We start from the raw sequence: 19,266 nt of genomic DNA on the forward strand, positions 1-19,266 counted from the left end.
CCCCCCCCCTCCCGAGTTAAGCCCATAGGAGCCCCCCATATCCCAGGCCGATGCGCGCGCCGCCGGGCCCCCAGCGACACGGGTCCCTTGAATCAATTGGGCCAGCCCAGTAGAGGATAGGGGACTCCCCCCCACCAAGCCACGCCCGCTATTTCCCATGCCACCGAGAGCCCCACCCCACGCCCACCGATCCCCCAACACACAGGACCCCGCCGGGCAAAGCCCAGCCGCTCTGATCCCCCTGAGAGAAACCCCTCCCTCCCTCCTCCCCGAGAGACAGAACACCCCCATATCCTGGTCCACCATGCGCGGAGCCGAGCACCCAGAGCTCCCACCCGCCCCCGCCCGACTGCCAGGCCCCCAGTCCACGAGAACCCCAAGCCCAGGCCCGCAGAAGGCCAAAGCACCACGCCTCAATGATTCCCCGACACCCCGCGACCCCAAGCCCGGTGCCCCCCCGGCCCGGTGACCAGACCGCGTCTATATTAATGCCAGCCCAAGAGTGCTTCCGCATTCGCCTGATTGGCCCCGGTAACGCAATCCAATGCGCATTTTCTTTTTTGCCACTCACACGCGGAAATGGAATACATATTATCCAAACGAGGACCAGATTCACCCATAACGCCATAACGTTATTTCGCTGTACATTGTAACGTTAACACAACGCAGCTGTCAACTGTACTTTACATATTATCCAAACGAGGACCAGATTCACTCATAACGCCATAATGTTATTATGTTATTTCGCGCGACTGTACATTGTAACGTTAACACAGCGCACCCTAACTGCTTGTGTATTCTAGCAGTGTTTTAGAGGTTATTTTGTACAGTACCTTTATCTGCACTGAAACATACATTTCTACAGTACATGCAGTTGTTGAGGTAGATAACCGTGAGTATGTTTATTTATTTATCTATCTCTCTGTGAGCAAAACCTATTAATATTACATATGTGTTGGCGGAATCGCGTCAATGTTTGTTATGAATAAAACGCCCGAAATAACATAACGTTACAAAGTACAGTTGACAGCTGGGCTGTGTTAATGTTACAATGTACAGTCGCGCGAAATAACGTTATGAATGCCCGAAATAACATAGCATTACAAAGTACAGTTGACAGCTGGGCTGTGTTAATGTTACAATGTACAGTCGCGCGAAATAACGTTATGAATGCCCGAAATAACATAGCATTACAAAGTACAGTTGACAGCTGGGCTGTGTTAACGTTACAATGTACAGTCGCGCGAAATAACGTTATGAATGCCCGAAATAACATAACGTTACAAAGTACAGTTGACAGCTGGGCTGTGTTAACGTTACAATGTACAGTCGCGCGAAATAACGTTATGAATGCCCGAAATAACTAGGGCTGTCTTAAATACTTCGAAGCTTCGTTCGATGGCACAAGCTTCGAACATTAAAAAAAAATCGAAGTTTAAAAAAAATACAAAAATATATAATTTTTTTTTTCTTTACTTTGGTGCGTGTGTGTGTGTGCATGGGGCCATTGGGTGGGGCCGGGGGACAAATACACTGGAGGAAAGGAACCCAGCTCAGCACTGCCCAAATTATATCATCACTATTGCCTGTTTGAAGGATATCATCCTCAAACACATATACACCACCTACACGCCTATTCTCAGTCCTTGCCGCGTGTAGCTTTATGCCAAGCAAGCAGTGCAAAAATTTACCGTAGTGGCATGCAGTAATGCGCCTTTCATTTTCCGCCGCCCAGCGCCCAGGTCGCGCGGAAATAGGCTGTCTATTGCCATTCTCTTTGACAAACTCTAACCTTAACCAGCTCCTTAACAACGCCTAAACTTAACCGTTCTAACCTTAACCAACTCCGAAACAATGCCTAACCTTAACCTTAACCTTAGAAATTATATTGCCATTCTCTTTGACAAACTCTAACCTTAACCAGCTCCTTAACAGCGCCTAAACTTAACCGTTCTAACCTTAACCAACTCCGAAACAATGCCTAACCTTAATCGGCGAAAGAATACACGTTAAAAAAAAATCACGTTAAAAAATATTTTCGATGGGATTCGAACTCGCCAGCAAACAAGCCATAGGATCCACAGCCATGTGTCCTTGCCAATTGAGCTATTTGCTAGATACTGAATAAGGGGCGGTGACTTATATATATTGAGCTCCGCTCGTGTCGCATGCGCGGGCACCTCGCGCGAGCACGCCGGCGCACGCACGCACCTGAGCGAGCACGCCGCCGCCGGTGCACGCACGGTAGCATTTGTCTGAAAAGAAGGGCGCTTTACCGCACTAGCGTGCGGTGACGAATGCGGAAGCATTTTTGCACTGCTTGCTTGGCATTAACGTACAGGCGTCCTTGCCCCACAATGGTGGAATGAACTACCCACCCCAGTTAGGACAGCCGAATCCCGTCCAATCTTTCGCCGTCGACTAAAGACGCACTTCTTCAACCATTATCTGGGGAAAAAAAAAAAAAAAAAAAAAAAAAATCTAACCCTAACCTTACTGTCATGCACTTGTCCTAATAAACTAACCTACACTGTAACACGCAACACTTTGATGAATATTGTTACTCAGCTGATAGAGTTGTACCCTTCCTGATGACCTGTCATACAGAACTTGTAAGTCGCTTTGGATAAAAGCGTCAGCTAAATGACTAAATGTAAATGTGAATGTAAATGCCTTGTAGAATTCCATGCATAAGAAAGAAAGATACTGGGATGAATAAACAAAATAGGAAATAAAATGTAGAAATGCATGCAATACATAAATAAATATGAATCTCCATATATGAAATAGAACATTTAGATAAGGTGCTACTGAGATGTTTTGGTGAGTTCTTTGTTTTTTTGTGGAAGTAGCCCTTCTTAAAAATGCATGAACATTCACTGATAATTGGTCTGTAGTGGAGTCTACAAGGTCTACATTGCCGGACCATGTAGAATCCGGACCTTGTAGACTGACATAATTCTGTGCATAGTCTACACAGGCCATATTTCAAATAATCAAAATCTTACTTCATTCATCTTAAACATTCTTGATTTGGGGGATTGGTAGTTCCCATGAAATCTGAAGTTGTTCAAACGACAACAGCGATCCACCTTGAATTAAATCACACAGCCGTGTTGGCTGCGTCACCGTCACGAAAGGGGCTACTTAATTCATTAATCCAATCCACTTTATTTATAGAGCACATTTAAAAACAACAAAGTTTACCAAAGTGCTGTACAAGTCCCACAACATAAGATAACATTTTTTATTTTTATTTTTTTATTAAAAAAAATTAAATTAATTAAAATTAATTAAAATCGAAGCTCGGCCCCGAAGCTTCGATTGCCAAAAAAAATTCGAAGGTCAGCCCTAGAAATAACATAACGTTACAAAGTACAGTTGACAGCTGGGCTGTGTTAACGTTACAATGGAAGGATGCGTTTGTGAGGCGTCAAAAAGAAAATGTGCATTGGTTACCGGCGAATGCGGAAGCACTCTTGGGCTGGCATTATAGACGCGACCAGACCGCCGAGGGCCCCAGGAACCCCCCCCCCCCCCCCCAAACCAATCCCACAACACGCAAGGCCCCCCCCTCCCCCGGGTCGAACCGCCGGAACAATGGCCCCTCCCCCCGACACCCCCCCCCCACTGAACCCAGCATGCCCACCTCTGTACCTCCCATGTCACCGACATCACCGCATATATTTATGAAAAATGAAACTAACAACACAATAAGAAAAAAATTAAGTGAACATAAATGGTTATATGGTTAGCACTCTTTCCCCGGTTTGGGGGGGGGGGGGGGGGGGGGATCAGCCCTCCCACTGGAGAAGCCCCCCCCCCCCCCAGAGACGGAGATACCCCCCAAAGGAGACTCTCCAAGCCTCTCTTCATGTCCAACATTTTTTATTCTTGTCCTTCATATTTGTCCATGTGCACATTTAAAGCAACTGCTATTCTAACATAACTCAGAAGAAATAATATAAAAGAAGACTAATGACAATTAGCACTTCCGAGGTAATTATTTTTAACCCCGTTTAACCCCCGTTGGCGGATTGGAGGGGTAAGGCTCTCCTGGAGAGGGCCCCTCCTATAACGACGTAGATATCCCCAATGGGGATTTTCCAATGTCCCTATTATTGTCCAACATTTTATTTGAATTTTTATCTTTCATATGTTAGTACATTTCCAGAGCTCCCGGTCCGGTCTCCGAATGTGATTCCCCATGTTCCCCGTCATCTTATTTGTGCGTCATGTGTGCTAGTGTCTACAGTCTAGTCTAGTACGGGTCATTTGTATTATATGTCCAGAATCAAGTCGCAACCTCCCCAACTAATGCGTTTACCTTGTCTGTATTCCAAGTGGTCTGTGTGTTATCTGCAGTGTGTCTCGAACCATAACCTCCATTCACTATCAAATAATATGCTTAGTTGTGCGTCATGTGTGTTAGTGTCTACAGTTTAGTCTAGTACGTGTTATTTGTATTATATGTCCCGAATCAAGTCCCAATTTCCCCATCTAATGTGTTTACCCTGTCTGTATTCCCAGTGGTCTGTGTGTTGTCTGCAGTGTGTCTCGAATCATAACCTCCATTCACTATCACATTATATGCATATGTGGTATTGAATCTTGGTCGGTGTATATGACCTCAGTGCTCGAGTCCTGCTTGGTGTGTGAAACCTCGTTATTAAAGTTCTGGCTGGTCCGGTTGATCTCGGTGCTCGGCTGGTGTGTGTGGCCTCCGTGTTCGCATCTTGGCCGGCCCGGGCGGCCTCCGCGCCTGCATCTCGTGTGCGGATGGTCCGGCCGACCTCGGTGGCCGAGTCCTGGTTGGTCCGGTTGTATCCAGCGTCTCCCCGTCCCTCCCCTGGGGGCCGTCCGTTTCACCTCTGCCGAACCAGCTTGTATCACTTGCTGCGTCATATTCACCGTGTTAACTTCCATGTTAGCTTGCAGCTCCTTCTCCAGCCAGGCCTCGCTGCGGTCCAACACCACGTTAGCTTGTATCCCTTGCTGAGTCGTATTCATCGTGTTAACTTCCATGTTAGCTTGCAGCTCCTTCTCCAGCCAGGCCTCGCTGCGGTCCAACACCACGTTAGCTTGTATCCCTTGCTGCGTCGTATTCATCGTGTTAACTTCCATGTTATCTTGCAGCTCCTTCTCCAGCCAGGCCACGCTGCGGTCCAACGCCACGTTAGCTTGTATCCCTTGCTGCGTCTTTTTTCACCGTGTTTTTAACTTCCATGTTAGCTTGCAGATCCTTCTCCAGCCAGGCCTCGCTGCGGTCCAACGCCACGTTAGCTTGTATCGCTTGCTGCGTCGTATTCACCGTGTTTTTTACTTCCATGTTAGCTTGCAGCTCCTTCTCCAGCCAGGCCTCGCCACGGTCCAACGCCACGTTAGCCCCGAGTCCATCGATGTCGCTTTGGATGTTCTGCGTGCTAGCTTGGACAGCTTGGTTAGCTAACTCCATAGCCCGTGTGCTAGCCTGTATGTCCTGGACCATCTGCATTCCAGCTTGGATGTTAGCTTGGATGGTAGCCTGCATGCTAGCTTCCCACTGCATCATGACAGCCTGAATCATCTCCTGAATAATCTCCTGCGCCCTCATTTGTACTTCTTCTGGGGTCGCTTTTCTCTCGCCTTTTCTCGTGTTCCTCCTTCCTCCTCTCCTATATCCCTGAATTGTCACTTTTTATTTCGCTTTGAATTGTTTTACTTCCTTTTTTTGATATTCAATGACCGGGAGCTCTTTCATGTGGCTGCTCACCAGAACGTCGCAAACCAGAAGTCGTTGTGGTGTTTCTTACATATTTTTATAACATGTGTGTGGTATTTTCTACATCATGTCTATGGGCAATTTACCGAAGGGCTTAATCTTTGCCCACATTAATATATGTAGTTTTAGGAATAAGACACATGAGCTGGCTCTCTTCTTACAGGCTAATAGGATACATATTCTTGCTGTGTCAGAAACGCATTTGGATGACTATCTAACTCTAGTATGGCTATAGATGGTTTTACTTCGTATAGAAAGGACAGGAACAGATTTGGGGGAGGAGTGGGAATCTATATATGTGATCTATTTCCGGTAAAACAACTAAATTACATTGACATCAGTGATATTGAGGCCATCTGGTTGCAGGTACAGCTGCCACACCTAAAGCCCATATTGGTTGGCTGCTGTTATAGGCCCCCTAGCTCGGATAGCCGGTACTTCAATAGATTGTGTGATATGTTGGATAGACTGAATTGTATTTATTGGGAGATATAAATGTTGATTGGCTTTCAGATCATTGTTATCTGAGTACCAAACTGAAATCCATTACAAACACCCGTGGATTATTTCAAATTATGTCTCTACCTACAAGGATATCTGTTAATTGTCATGGAATCACCACTTCCAAATGTATAGACCATATCTATACTAATAATCCTGAAATGTGTTCCATACCTGTGTCTATTCCAGTTGGCTTCAGTGATCATAATATTATTGCTGTTTCCAGGAGAACCAAACTACAAGGGCAGTGCTAAAATTGTACTTACAAGATCCTATAAGAAATGTATTGAGGAGGCTTTTCTTGATGATCTTGGTTCAGTTCAGTGGAAGGTCTGTAGATGATGCTGAGGTAGCTCTAAATATAGTTATGGATTATTTAATGAAAATTGTTAACAAACATGCCCATTTAAAAAAGTTCACTGTCAAAGCGAAATGTGCTCCTTGGATTGATAACTCTTTAAAGGACTTAATGTTGCAAAGAGATGAGGCCAAGAAGATTTTGTTTTTATCAGGTCTAATTGAAGATAGAAATCATTACTGTAAATTAAGAAACCAGGTTACTAAAATTAACAGATTAAGTAAGAGAACCTATTATAAGCAGACAATCTCAAAAGCAGTAGGGACAGTAAAAAATTCTGGAATGTACTGAATGAAATCATGGGTAAAAAATCTGCCCTGGCTTCGTTTGTGGAATCAGATGGTGGTATTTATCTGACAAAGCCTCTTCACATTGCTGATTATTTTAATGACTATTTTGTAAACAATGTGTCCAAGCTTAGGCAGGGAATGGATAATATTGTCAATAATAACTCTGAGGTGTTGATAAAAGAACACATTATGAAGGATAAAAACTGTGTTTTTGAATGAGATTTAATTATAATATTTGTTTTATTTTTATTATCTTATGTTGTGGGACTTGTACAGCACTTTGGTAAACTTTGTTGTTTTTAAATGTGCTCTATAAATAAAGTGGATTGGATTAATTAATTAAGTAGCCCCTTTCGTGACTGTGACGCAGCCAACAAGGTTTCACTCGGCTGCGCTGCCTGGGTGCAGTGGGGCTGCTCTCACAGCCAACGACATGACATTACATAATTATGTTGCAACCTTCGTCTATCAAGCAAACAATTATATTATATTTAATTTATTATTTATAATTATATCAGACAATGCACCTACAAAAGCAGATGATTACAATTAAATTAGCCAACTTGGTAACACTTTAGTCATAGCAGCATAGGCATAGCCTTATTAATGTTTTGTGTGGCGTCGCCGTCGTGTACAACGATACTTACGTTTTTTTAGGTGATTTGACAAAGTTGTTGTAGAGTTGTGATATGCCATTTTCTTCTGGCATATCTGGCACTCGGCTTTTTGGACATTGTCTTTGCATATTTTAAAGTGTAACCACACGTCTGATGACTTCTTCGTCGACATGTCTGCTGCACATGTCCTTGTTGTTTTCAACACAGATAATCTCCACATGCTTGTTGTAGAGAGGTGGAGTCGAGGCGCCGCTTACTTTCGTTTTATTGGAATGGAGGCGGGAAGGCGCCGCTTACTTTCGTTTCATTGGAATGGAGGCGCAAGATTTGAGGCAAAAAATATTTAAAAAATTCGTTGATTTTATTTTTTTATGTTCGAAGCTCGTGCCATCAAACGAAGCTTCGAAGTATTTAAGACAGCCCTAATTGTGACTGTGGATATGCTATTGCGCTCTCTACCAGTCTCTAAATCCACTGGCAATGACCACCTGGATAGCAAATTGTTAAGAATGGCTGCGTCTCATATCTCTGCACCAATCTGTCACATTTTTAATAGGTGTTTAATCAGTGGCATGTGTCCTTTGTTATGGAAGGAGAGAAAGATCATTCCACTTCCTAAAGATGCTAAATTACCTTTTGGAGGTCCCAACAGTAGGCCTATTAGCATTTTACCTGTTCTCAGTAAATTACTGGAAAAGATTGTGTCTGAGCAAGTCCAGGCCTACTTTTCAGCTAATGACATAACAACTGTACACCAACATGCATACAGGGCCGGTCATTCGACCAGTACTGCTTTAACACAAATGTCTGATAGTTGGCTTTCAGCTATCGACAGTTCAATGCTGGTGGGTGCTATTATGTTAGACTTCAGTGCCGCATTTGATGTGATCGATCACAATCTTTTAATACAAAAACTCATCTGCTATGGTTTTAATAACAGCAATTTTATTTTTCAGGAGTTATTTGTCCTCGAGGTCTCAGAGGGTCTATTTTAATGGTGCTTTGTCAGGCAGTAGAGGGTTAGAATGCGGTGTTCCATAGGGGAGTTGCCTGGGGCACCTCTTATTCTCTATTTTTACTAATGATATGCATTTTTCTATTCATCAGGCTAGTCTGACTTTATATGCTGATGATTCAACCCTTTATTATGCTGCAGCTACAGACTCTGAGCTTAATCAGGTTTTGGCTGGTGAATTGGACATTTTATATGACTGGATAAAAACAAATAAGCTGGTGATTAACATATCAAACTGTTTGTATGCTTTTTGGGACCAATCAAACATTGGCACGTAAACCTACATTGGTTCTAGAAATTGCAGGTCAACCTATACAGCAGGTTGAAAAAACTAAGCTTCTAGGCCTTTGGCTTGATAGTACTTTATCATGGTCTGATCACATAAACAAAACTGTTTTTAAAATGGGTAGAGCTGTTGCTACCATTCCTTCCATTTGCATTGTTTAATCAGATTGTTTGTGCTTTGGTTTTGTGCCACTTGGATTACTGTTCTGTAGTGTGGGCTTCTGCTTCAAAACAGTTGCTAAATAGGTTACAAGTGGTACAAAATAAGGCAGCAAGACTCGTTCTTGGTTGTTCATATAGGACTAGTGTTGTCTTAGTTGGCGGAGTGTTGAGAAAAGACTTTCTGCCAACTTAATTAATTTGTTTTCATAAAGTCATCACAACCCACAGTCCTAAATATATCACGGATAAAATAATTTACAGCTCAAATGTGCAGATGCATTTTACCAGAGGGGCAAGTAGAGGCCAGATTATTCTACCCCATGCACATACTAACAGTATGCAAAGAACAGTTTTATATAGGGCTATCAGGGCATGGAATTGTCTTCCAAGTGACATAATAGGTGTAGCAAGCTTCAAAAATAAATTAAAATCTTACATGAGCCAATATTGATAATGTTGAGTAATGCAATATGTTACCTTTGATTTGTATATATTTAGATATAATTTGTTTGTGTGTTAATGTTGTTGTGTTTCCTCGGTTGGTACGTCTTGCTATGTTGCGTTTCCTCCGTTGGTACGTCTTGCTATGTTTTAATTGTATTATGTTTTAATTGTAATGTATATGTTGTAATGTTGTCTCGGACCCCAGGAAGACGTGGCGTCAGCTAATGGGGATCCTTTGCTAATAAACAAATGTAGTTGGTGTTTTTTTATATAGGTCTTTTTACTGTAGTTTTAACGAAGCTGGTGTTTTTTTTATAGTGGCGAGTGTCTATGTATTGTGACTGTATGTTTGTATTTTAACCACTGCACAAATGAAGTTCCGAAAGGAAAATAAAGTAATTTGAAGTTTGATGTTGAAGTGTGTGCGTGAAGTTACCTGAAGGCGTACGTCCTCTGGTGCCAGCTGAGCTGTCCTCTGATGCTGTAGGCAATAGTGGTGACAAACTCTCCTCCTAGCCCCAGCTCAGAGCACAGTTTCAGGGCGAAGGTCTCAGGCGAGTTCTCCCTCTCGGACATGTCCCACTCAAACTGGTCCACCAGAGAGATGTTCCCCACATGGATGTTCAGCTGAGGAGCAGACACCACACCTGAGGTACAGACTAGGTCTTCACAAGTCTACACCACACCTGAGGTACAGACTAGAGGTCTTCACAGGTCTACCCAAGCCCCATGATCCCAGCCCTGACCCGGGGCCGGTATGGGTTAGGGCTGTCACATTATTTCCGAATTTCATTTCAAATTTACATAAAAACACAAGATTCGAACATGAAGGGAGAAATTCGAAGAAAAAAAAGAATTATAATATTATTATTAAAAAAATAATTAACGGTCAGGTCAGATAGGTGGATATTGTGCTGAAAAGAATGATACAAAACATACCATGGTAAAAATGCCCAAACTTTAGACTTTTTTTAGTTTTTTTTTTAAAATTTTTTATTATTATCTTTTTCCCCCTTTTCTTTTTCCGTTTTTCTCCCCTCCCAATGTTAGTCATTATGACAATTCCCAATTCCCGGATTCGATACCAGTGTCTCTCGCGTTGGTGACGAGCGCTTAGTCAGCTGCGCCACCCAGCCGCCAGTTTTTTTTTATTTTAACACATTTGAACATGTCTACAATTCTGCAACGAATTTCGAATTAGATTTTCTTTGTTAAAGTGACAGCCCTAGGATGGGTTAGGGTCTTGGTATACTTGCTTTTAACGTACAAGTGGCTGTGTTGTGAACGGAATTGTTCACATACTTGCCTGCATATTTTGCGTGTACCTGGAGGGTTGAAAGGTCTATCCACTAGGGGGCAGATCAGGGCCGAATCCTCCTTGGCCGACAGAATTGTATAGAAGAACAATGGGTCTCATTCCCGAATATTTTCCAAAGAGTTCTCTTGGAAGACTTATCTTGGAACCGACTTAAGACAGAATCTACGACAAGTTCACTGTGAGTCCCCAACGCGTGGGGAAGATGTCTTAAAGGAAAACTCCAACATTTTGGGAAATTAGCTTATTTAACATCTTCCCTGGAGTTAGACAAGAAGATACATACCTTTTTTGTCTCTGTGCGTGCATTTAGCTTAGGGAACAGTCGCTCCGTTAGCGTAGCTTCATCACTGGAAGTGGGGGGGTTTTAGAGCCTGACGTTCCCTACAGTGCCCTACAGTCACCAAATACACTCCAAATACAACTCCAAAACGTTCCTGTAAACATGTTGTGACCTGTGTATTTACCACGTGGAGAAATAAAAAATAATTGAATTCGACAATTACGTTTTCTAAGCAGATATACTCTGAACAATTTTTTGCCGAACGACTCCTCTCTGAGCGCAGTCAGTGATTTCTACGTGGAAGCCGTGTTTGTTTACATTCTCATTCAGCGGAATACGTTTATTTTGTACATTATCTAACGTTAATACGAACCTAAACTAACTTTAGGTTAGTTGTAACGTTAGTTTAGGTTTGTGTTAACGTTAGATAATGTACAAAATAAATGTATTCCGCTGCTATAGACGTCGCTTTTATTTTGAAACCTCCCAGAAAGGAAGTCATTGCTCTCGTTATTTACTTTAGTGTCCGCCCGGTGTTTGTTGGTTAGCTCCGTTAGCTAGCAGCCTATCAAAACCAGCCATTGGAATACTGTTAGTTCCGAGTATATCTGCTTAGAAAACGTAATTGTCGAATTCAATAATTTTTTATTTCTCCACGTGGTAAATACACAGGTCACAACATGTTTAGTTTGTTTACAGGAACGTTTTGGAGTTGTATTTGGAGTGTATTTCGTGACTGTAGGGCACTGTAGGGAACGTCAGGCTACAACTCTGACCCACTTCCAGGGATGAAGCTAAGCTAACGGAGCGGCTGTTCCCTAAGCCTAATGCATGCACAGAGACAAAAAGGGTATGTATCTTCTTGTTTAACTCCAGGGAAGATGTTAAATAAGCTAATTTCCCAAAATGTTGGAGTTTTCCTTTAAGTGTGGGGTCGCCAAAAGAAATCCTAAATAAAATGGGGTTGTGGTATAAAAAAGTTTGAGAACCCCTGCTGTAGGGGTTTAACAACACACATTTTCAAGTTTGATACCAAATTCCATTTTGAGGTCATGGTTCAACTTTTGTGAATGTTATTTGACATGAGTCTAACATTAGATACAGGTAGTTATCTGGAATAAAATCGTACTTAAAAAAATTCACTTATTTTTTTACATGATTTACCGGAATTTTCGGACTATAAGCCGCGCCTTTTCCCCCCATTTTTCGACCCTGCGGCTTATATAACGGTGCGGCTTATATGTGACTCGACGTGACCAAACCGAAAATGTAAAAATCGAAATATTGCTTTTTTGACTGCATTGAAATGTTATTCATCTGTTCCCTTATTTGCTAAACTTAATACAACTTGTAAATTAGTTAATTCTTGTTATTTGTCCGACAGTATTGTGTCCCAATGCTAATTACATATGGTAATTAAACAACACCTGCGCGTCTTATAGTCCAGTGCGGCTTATATATGTACACATCATTCAATTTAGCTGCTGCGGCTTATATTCAGGTGCGGCTTATAGTGCGAAAATTACGGTACATGCTGCAGCTGGGAGACACACAGGAGAGAGGGTTCTGGTGGGATTCAATTCGGACCCAAGGCCAGCAGGGTCCTCCAGGTGGAGGTGTCCCTGACAGGGTGTCCGGGAGCGGGGTCTAGTGCTCTCACCTTGATGATGACCCTCTGGTCCGTCTGTTCGTCCAGTAGGCTGTCGGTGGGATAGGACTCGATCTGCTGGCGAATGGCTGAGGCGATGGCCGGGACGAATGCCAGGGGGTTCAGGTCCAGGTCGTCACACAGGATCTCTGCAAACATCTCCGGTGTCATCAGCTTCTCTGGAGGACGACAGACATGATGACATCATCAACATGTGATGTTTTGACTTCACAATAAAACACAAGATACTTGTGCCCTAATTATAAGGATAAGATACTTGTTGATATTGGCACTTCATATACTGACAAAGGCCACATCAACTCTTAGGGAATAAAACAAACTGCAAACACCATAACTTCAACTTGCCTGGAAGCCCCGACTTCTGTATCCTTCCTATCCCCTCTACCACATCTTGCCAACATCTGTTCACTATCATTCAACTCCCCATTATACCACATACCCAAACTGTCCTGTATAGATCGAATTTCCTCCTCATCTATGTAAAACTTTATCTCCATTACTTTCCCTTAGATTCTCATATAACCTCTCTAGTAACCTTTTCAACCAATGTCACTAATGCCTAAATGGTGGGAGGCGCAGCCCACTTTGAACGCTAGTACACCCTGCCATAATGGCTATCTCTAGTCTCTGCCATGCTGTGTAAAACGGTGTAGTACCAAAACACATTATAATATCTTGGAAGTATGCTTTCATAAGTTTACAAACACTTGTACCCTGGCACTCTAAGGAAATCAACAGCACTCCAAATAAAGCTGTGCGGTACCAAACCAAACCAGGTTTAAGAAAACTAAAAAACAAAATGTGTACATCTCTTTTCTCTATCTTTGCCGTCTGAATATGGTGCCATATCATGCTAGTGTGTTCTATGCATCCTGAAAAACCTGTGATTTGTGCTTTCTGCATTGCAATATCTATTAAACTATTCCTTTCTTTGCTAGCCTCTGTGCCACTTTACTAAAGGAACTACCTTCTATATTCAGGAGGGATATGGCCCGAAACTGTCCCCTTTTTCCTTGGGCATTAGGATTCCCCCTACACCAAGCTCTTGGTCCAACCCAGGGGTCAGCAACCTTTACTATCAAAAGAGCCACTTTTCCCCTCCCACAAAATAAAATGCTCAGAGAGCCGCACAACCTATTTACCCTTAAAATGAAGATAACACAGTGTATAACGTTTTATATATCCCCAAGCATACCCCACATTTAGCATAAAACGCCTGACAATTGCATACCCAAAGTAATTTGCGATTTATTATACTTTATACTTATAGCACACAGTTTGTTGCATTAATGGAATTATAAAGCAACAAAAAGAAAAAGATTTACTTATTATTGCTGTTTTTACCTGTTATAACAAAGGAAAACCTCAAACTCTTATGAAGAGGAGAAAAAAGACTGGCTGTGCAGACCTATTTTTAAATAAAACACAGACGAGGAGACAAAACACTGCTGTCTGTAGACCGACTTTGAAATAAAACCCTGAACTATTCAGGTGTATTTGAGTCCTTCCCTTATTTGTGGAACATTTATAAAATAAAAAGTAGTCCACTTTGAAAAAAGACTACCATGTGTAGACCTACTTTGAAATAAAACACAGAAAAGGAGAAAAAAGACTGGCATCTGTAGACCTACTTTGAAATAAAACCCTGAACTATGCAGCTCTATTTGAGTCCTTCCCTTATTTGTGGAAAATCTATAAAATAAAAAGTAAATTTTTCGTTGTTCGCAAATTTCGCACCACATATCAGGCATACAGGTAAGCCTGCAACGTTAGTCGTGAAAGCAAATTAAACTGTCCACGCTGAATTAAACCCTCTATTTTCTTTTTTTGGATTTATCCATGGTTAGCTTACTGGGGGGTCGGAAACTCAAGATTAGCCACTTGCAGACGGCAGGGAGAGGCGCGGGGTGTGACGTACTGTATATTTTAGTTGATGAAATATTTTTGTTGACTAAATATTTCAGTTGATGAAATATTTTTTCATTTCAGTGTCACAGTATGACATCGATCTCCAAAATAAGAGAACAAAAAAGAAAGAAAACGTATTATTTTTTTTGGGCCAGGGAGCCGCAGCTGATTGGCTAAAGTGCCACAGATTGCCAACCCCTGGTCTAACCTGTTTATCCCACATGATTCAATAACCTCCAAAAGAATCTGAGAACATCAGACACACTTTTATAAACCCAGTAGGGGACTCTATTTGGACCTGAAGAAGCCTTTGCATGTCTTACTAGTTTCCACTACCTTCCACCTTGGTGGCCTAAGATCCATCATATACTCTATCTCTCCTAATATAACGGTGGTATATCTGGAGGAAGGCACATTTCTCTATCAGAGTACTTAAAAAATAAAATAAAAAATATCCCTTGCCCCCTCCCCTCCCTTTCCTTGGCTGAAGCTTCCTTTAACAATTTAAAATGGATCACTATAAAATGCTGTCCTGACTCGCTCCTTCTTCTTTTTCTTCCTCCGAAGTTGTTCTGCCCTCCTGAGTACTGCTAACAGACTTCTTAGCCCTTCCTGCAAAACATTAATTCTCTCTTTCTCATCTACTGACTCCTTTCTCCACTGCTTTCTTAAGGGTCTCCTCTCCTTGATTAAATTCTCTATTTATTTTCTATTTTACTATAAGTAATGTCTCCCATTTTCTCTAATGTATTTACCCAGGGAACAAACTTAACTTTTTGACTTACCAGCCATTTGGCTGGTAGATTTTTAAAAGTACCAGCCGGGCAGATTTTTTACTAGCCAAAAATTATAAATAGCTTTTTAGTATATCGCCATGTGTTATTATTACATATAATACTCTCATATGCTATTTTCAATTAATATCATAAACAACATAAGGAATATTAGCATAATTTTGAGTGGACTGAAGGAATGAGTCAGCGTTAATAGTTTTAAATGCAAATAATTTATTGAAACATAGAAGTGGGGTCGGGACACACACACAGTGTTTCAACTCACCACCCCCGCATCATATTGTAGTCTGTCTTCAAACTTCCACTCCTCTCAATTTTTTTTGGTAAAAAAAAATGCGGTGTGGGTGAATTGGAATGAAGTGAGTTTGTTTTGACTGTAGGCTCCTCCCGTTTTGTCAGTACTGTGCTACGACTGACAGCGTGTGGTTTAGGAACAGGGCGTTTTACACAAATCCAGCGCTCCCTTTCTTGGCTGTGACGTAGCCACGCAAGTTAACGTTAACAACAAAGATGGCCGCGTCGGTACTCGGAGTTTCAGAGGAAAAAGATCGCTTGCTATTTGTAATAAATGCAATGCAGAAGTTCCACAAGGAGGGAAAAGGGCAACAACTTGCAATACATCCAGCCCGACGGGTCATCTGCGGCATCACCACCGCCACAACGGTGTGTTATTGTGTTAACTTAGAAGCCCACGACGACGCGAGGAGCTAAGCAAAGCTAGCCCCTTTCGTGGCTGTGATGCAACCCTTGGTTGAATACGCAGTCACTTATTGCTCCGTAGTAGCCAGGTTAATTTGCACCACCAAGGACTGCTTAGGGCCCTTTCTCACTCACCCTATTCGTTTCTATTTCGTTCCGTTCTAGCTAGCGGCTTGAGTCCTTGGGACATTTCTGTCAAACTTCTTTAATTTAGCAAACGACTCGCAATAGGTACAAGCGTGCTCGCGCCGTCGTCGCGGGCCCCCAACACCGTGGCGGTGGTGATGCCGCAGGTGACCCGTTGTTGTGGTGGTGATGTGAGGTGGTGATGTGTCCACTCAAAGCCTCTTTTTCAAGGCTCCGCTTTGAAAAAATAAGAACAAAAAGCTTTGAGCGTCTTAGGTTGGATGCACCACAAGCTGTTGACGGATTGTGAATTTTCATTTGGAAAAATAAATATGGTCACTTTATCAGTCAAAACTGTTGTCTTGGCTTTTGTTTGTTGTCTGGTTAGGTCACATTTAAGTTGGTGTTAAGTTATTGTCCTGGGAAGTCTTTTTATGTATTATTATTGTCTTGTGATATGTTTTGTTTCATGTTGAAAAAAAAAGTTATCAAAAAAAATATATACATTAAAAAAAAATTATAATACAATAAATATCGGTTATCGATATCGGTTATCGGCTTGAGGAGCATAAAGTTATTGGTATCGGTGTCAAAAAAGCAATATCGTGCATCCCTAATTATCTGTCCATCCTCAGTAATCCTCAGTTTACTATAATATACTCCTGTCCTGAGTGACTCCGTCGTCTTTCCAAACGCACGCACACACACACACAGGGAAGGGGAGAGTGCCCCCCCCCCCCCCATTTCCCTTTCCTCAGTGCTGTTTACTGTGGCTCTGCCTCGTCTGATCATCAGGATTAGCTTGTTAGCTGACGTTAACGTTGTAGTGATTGGTACATAAATGTTAATTTTGGGCGATGTGGGCATAAAGGAATGGCGACGGTGCAAAGCATGTAGCTGCATTGGACTCGTTGTGAGAAGAAAAAAAACATCACAGACTTATTTTGCGCCTGTAGGCGCACTGCTGTGTTAACGCTGCTCTGTTTACAACGCTGCTCTGTTTTCAAGAAACAACACGGACTGGGCGGATATCATATGACTCGCGGAGTTGCTAGAGGGTTTTCAAAATAAGAGTATCATATTAACCTGAACGTTGCTAGCTGCCGGAGCCCAGATATTATGACTGGATCTGCGCTTGGGGCGTCAATGAGACCCGCACAGGATTTTCAAAATAAGAGTATCGATATGAATTACACGCCAGCTGGTGGGCAGACTATTATTTTTAGATGCCAGACGGTAAATCTACACGCATTTGGCGATGGGCACCCAGTTATTTTGTTCCCTGTATTTACCACTGTTCCTTTAAGTCCATCTAACACCATTATCAGATACCTGTTAACCGTCTGCCATTCTTTCGTTTAATTTGCCGTAGGCCATTTATCTCTAGTTTTTTGTCCACATCTCTTCTCTCTGACCAGCATCATTGACAGGGTTATTGATATCCTGCGAACTGTGGGGTTGACATATATTCGTAATGGCTAGATGGGGGTGTTGCATCATGGTTCGTTAACACAAGAGATGTAAGATTCACCCCGACCACCGAAGTGTGAATGTGATAACTCAAATAGCTTTCATTCAAATCTCTTCAAATTTGCGGTGCACATTCATGACCAATAGAGGAAGAAACCTATTGATTTTGGTGACAGCACAACCTTTCCACTAGTGCCACCATCAGGCCAAACTTTACATTTTCGAATTAGTGTATCTCCTGATCCATTAGTCATACAGTTGTGAAAATCCAGAACTGTGCCTCATCATGGACCTCATCATTTGCTGTAAGGACCTATGAACTCCACCATATTGGAATTTCTGCCATTTAACATGTTTTCCCTACTCACCTATTCACCCAATTCTCAACAGATTTGCTGTGTGGAATCTGGGGACTAACTTTAAATACGTAATTCATATAATTGATAATGAAAACCATTATGACAACCCAGATTCCAATCAAATTTCTGAAAAACACGGTAAACAGGAAGTGATTTGTTACTTTTCCGATTTCCACCAAACTTGACGTTTGTTAGTAGGGCTGTACCGAATGTAATTTTTTAACATTTGAAGCGTCTATTGAAGTATTCGAACTAAGCTTCGAATGTCATTTTTTCTTTTATATATAAATATCCTCAAACTAAATCCTCAATTTGAATAAAGTGATTAATCTGATTAAATTAGTCTTTTTCTTTTATTAAATCAACTTTCTTTAATGAATATAACTCATCAGTTTCGTCAACATAAATAACCCAATAAGGGCACGGTTGGTACGAAAGTGATGGTGACGTCTTGATGGAGCGCCGAGTGCCAAGCGGATGCAGATAGGCTACATCATTTATGACATATGTTTTATTCAAATTTTTATGACGAGTCATATACTATAATAGTATAATACTAATATTATTAGTGTAGCCTAATCTTTATCTGCAACTGTGAAGAAAAACCCCATTGGTTTAAACAGAATGAATACACATAAAACAAATATATATATAATAAAATGATTTTATAAATGTAATAATAAAAAAAAAGACTATAAAAAATAAAATGTTGATTTAGAATTTGAATGTCAACATTATGAACGAAGCTTCGAAGCTTTGAACTATTCGGTAAAGCCCTATTTGTTAGCCTTACAATAACAAGGAGGCCTGTGTCATCTGGCCTCCACCTGGTGGCGCTATTCTCATGAAACTAACAACATTAGGTGCAAACATCAGCGGCTGGGATTGGGGAAGTGGTCAAAAGGTGGGTCGAGAAGGGTTACCGACCGTGCAGGGATGTACCTACTGTCGGCCACCGATGGGTCGAGAAGGGTTACCATGCAGGGATGTACCCACTGTCGGCCACCGATGGGTCGAGAAGGGTTACCATGCAGGGATGTACCCACTGTCGGCCACCGATGGGTCGAGAAGGGTTACCGTGCGGGGATGTACCCACTGTCGGCCACCGATGGGTCGAGAAGGGTTACCATGCAAGGATGTACCCACTCCACTGTACATGGCAAATGTCAGCAGTTTTCCTTTTCCACTTTGTATTGAAAGTGATCTGGAG

General features: G+C 42.0%; 1 protein-coding gene across 1 annotated transcript in view; it reads right to left on the bottom strand.

The window, feature by feature from the left end:
- The window catches only part of smarcb1b (SWI/SNF related BAF chromatin remodeling complex subunit B1b), a 76,838-nt gene that overhangs the window by 16,261 nt on the left and 41,311 nt on the right, over nt 1-19,266 (bottom strand). Inside the window, exons 6-7 of the mRNA XM_084324450.1 lie at nt 12,692-12,858; nt 9,870-10,060 (exon numbers count right to left, since the gene is read on the bottom strand). Of these exons, the coding sequence (XP_084180576.1) occupies nt 9,870-10,060; nt 12,692-12,858 (358 nt within the window). The remainder of the gene's footprint in view (nt 1-9,869; nt 10,061-12,691; nt 12,859-19,266) is intronic.

This window comes from Notolepis coatsorum (assembly GCF_963971535.1).
Source record: "Notolepis coatsorum genome assembly, chromosome: 11".
In the NCBI taxonomy this organism is placed as follows: domain Eukaryota; kingdom Metazoa; phylum Chordata; class Actinopteri; order Aulopiformes; family Paralepididae; genus Notolepis; species Notolepis coatsorum.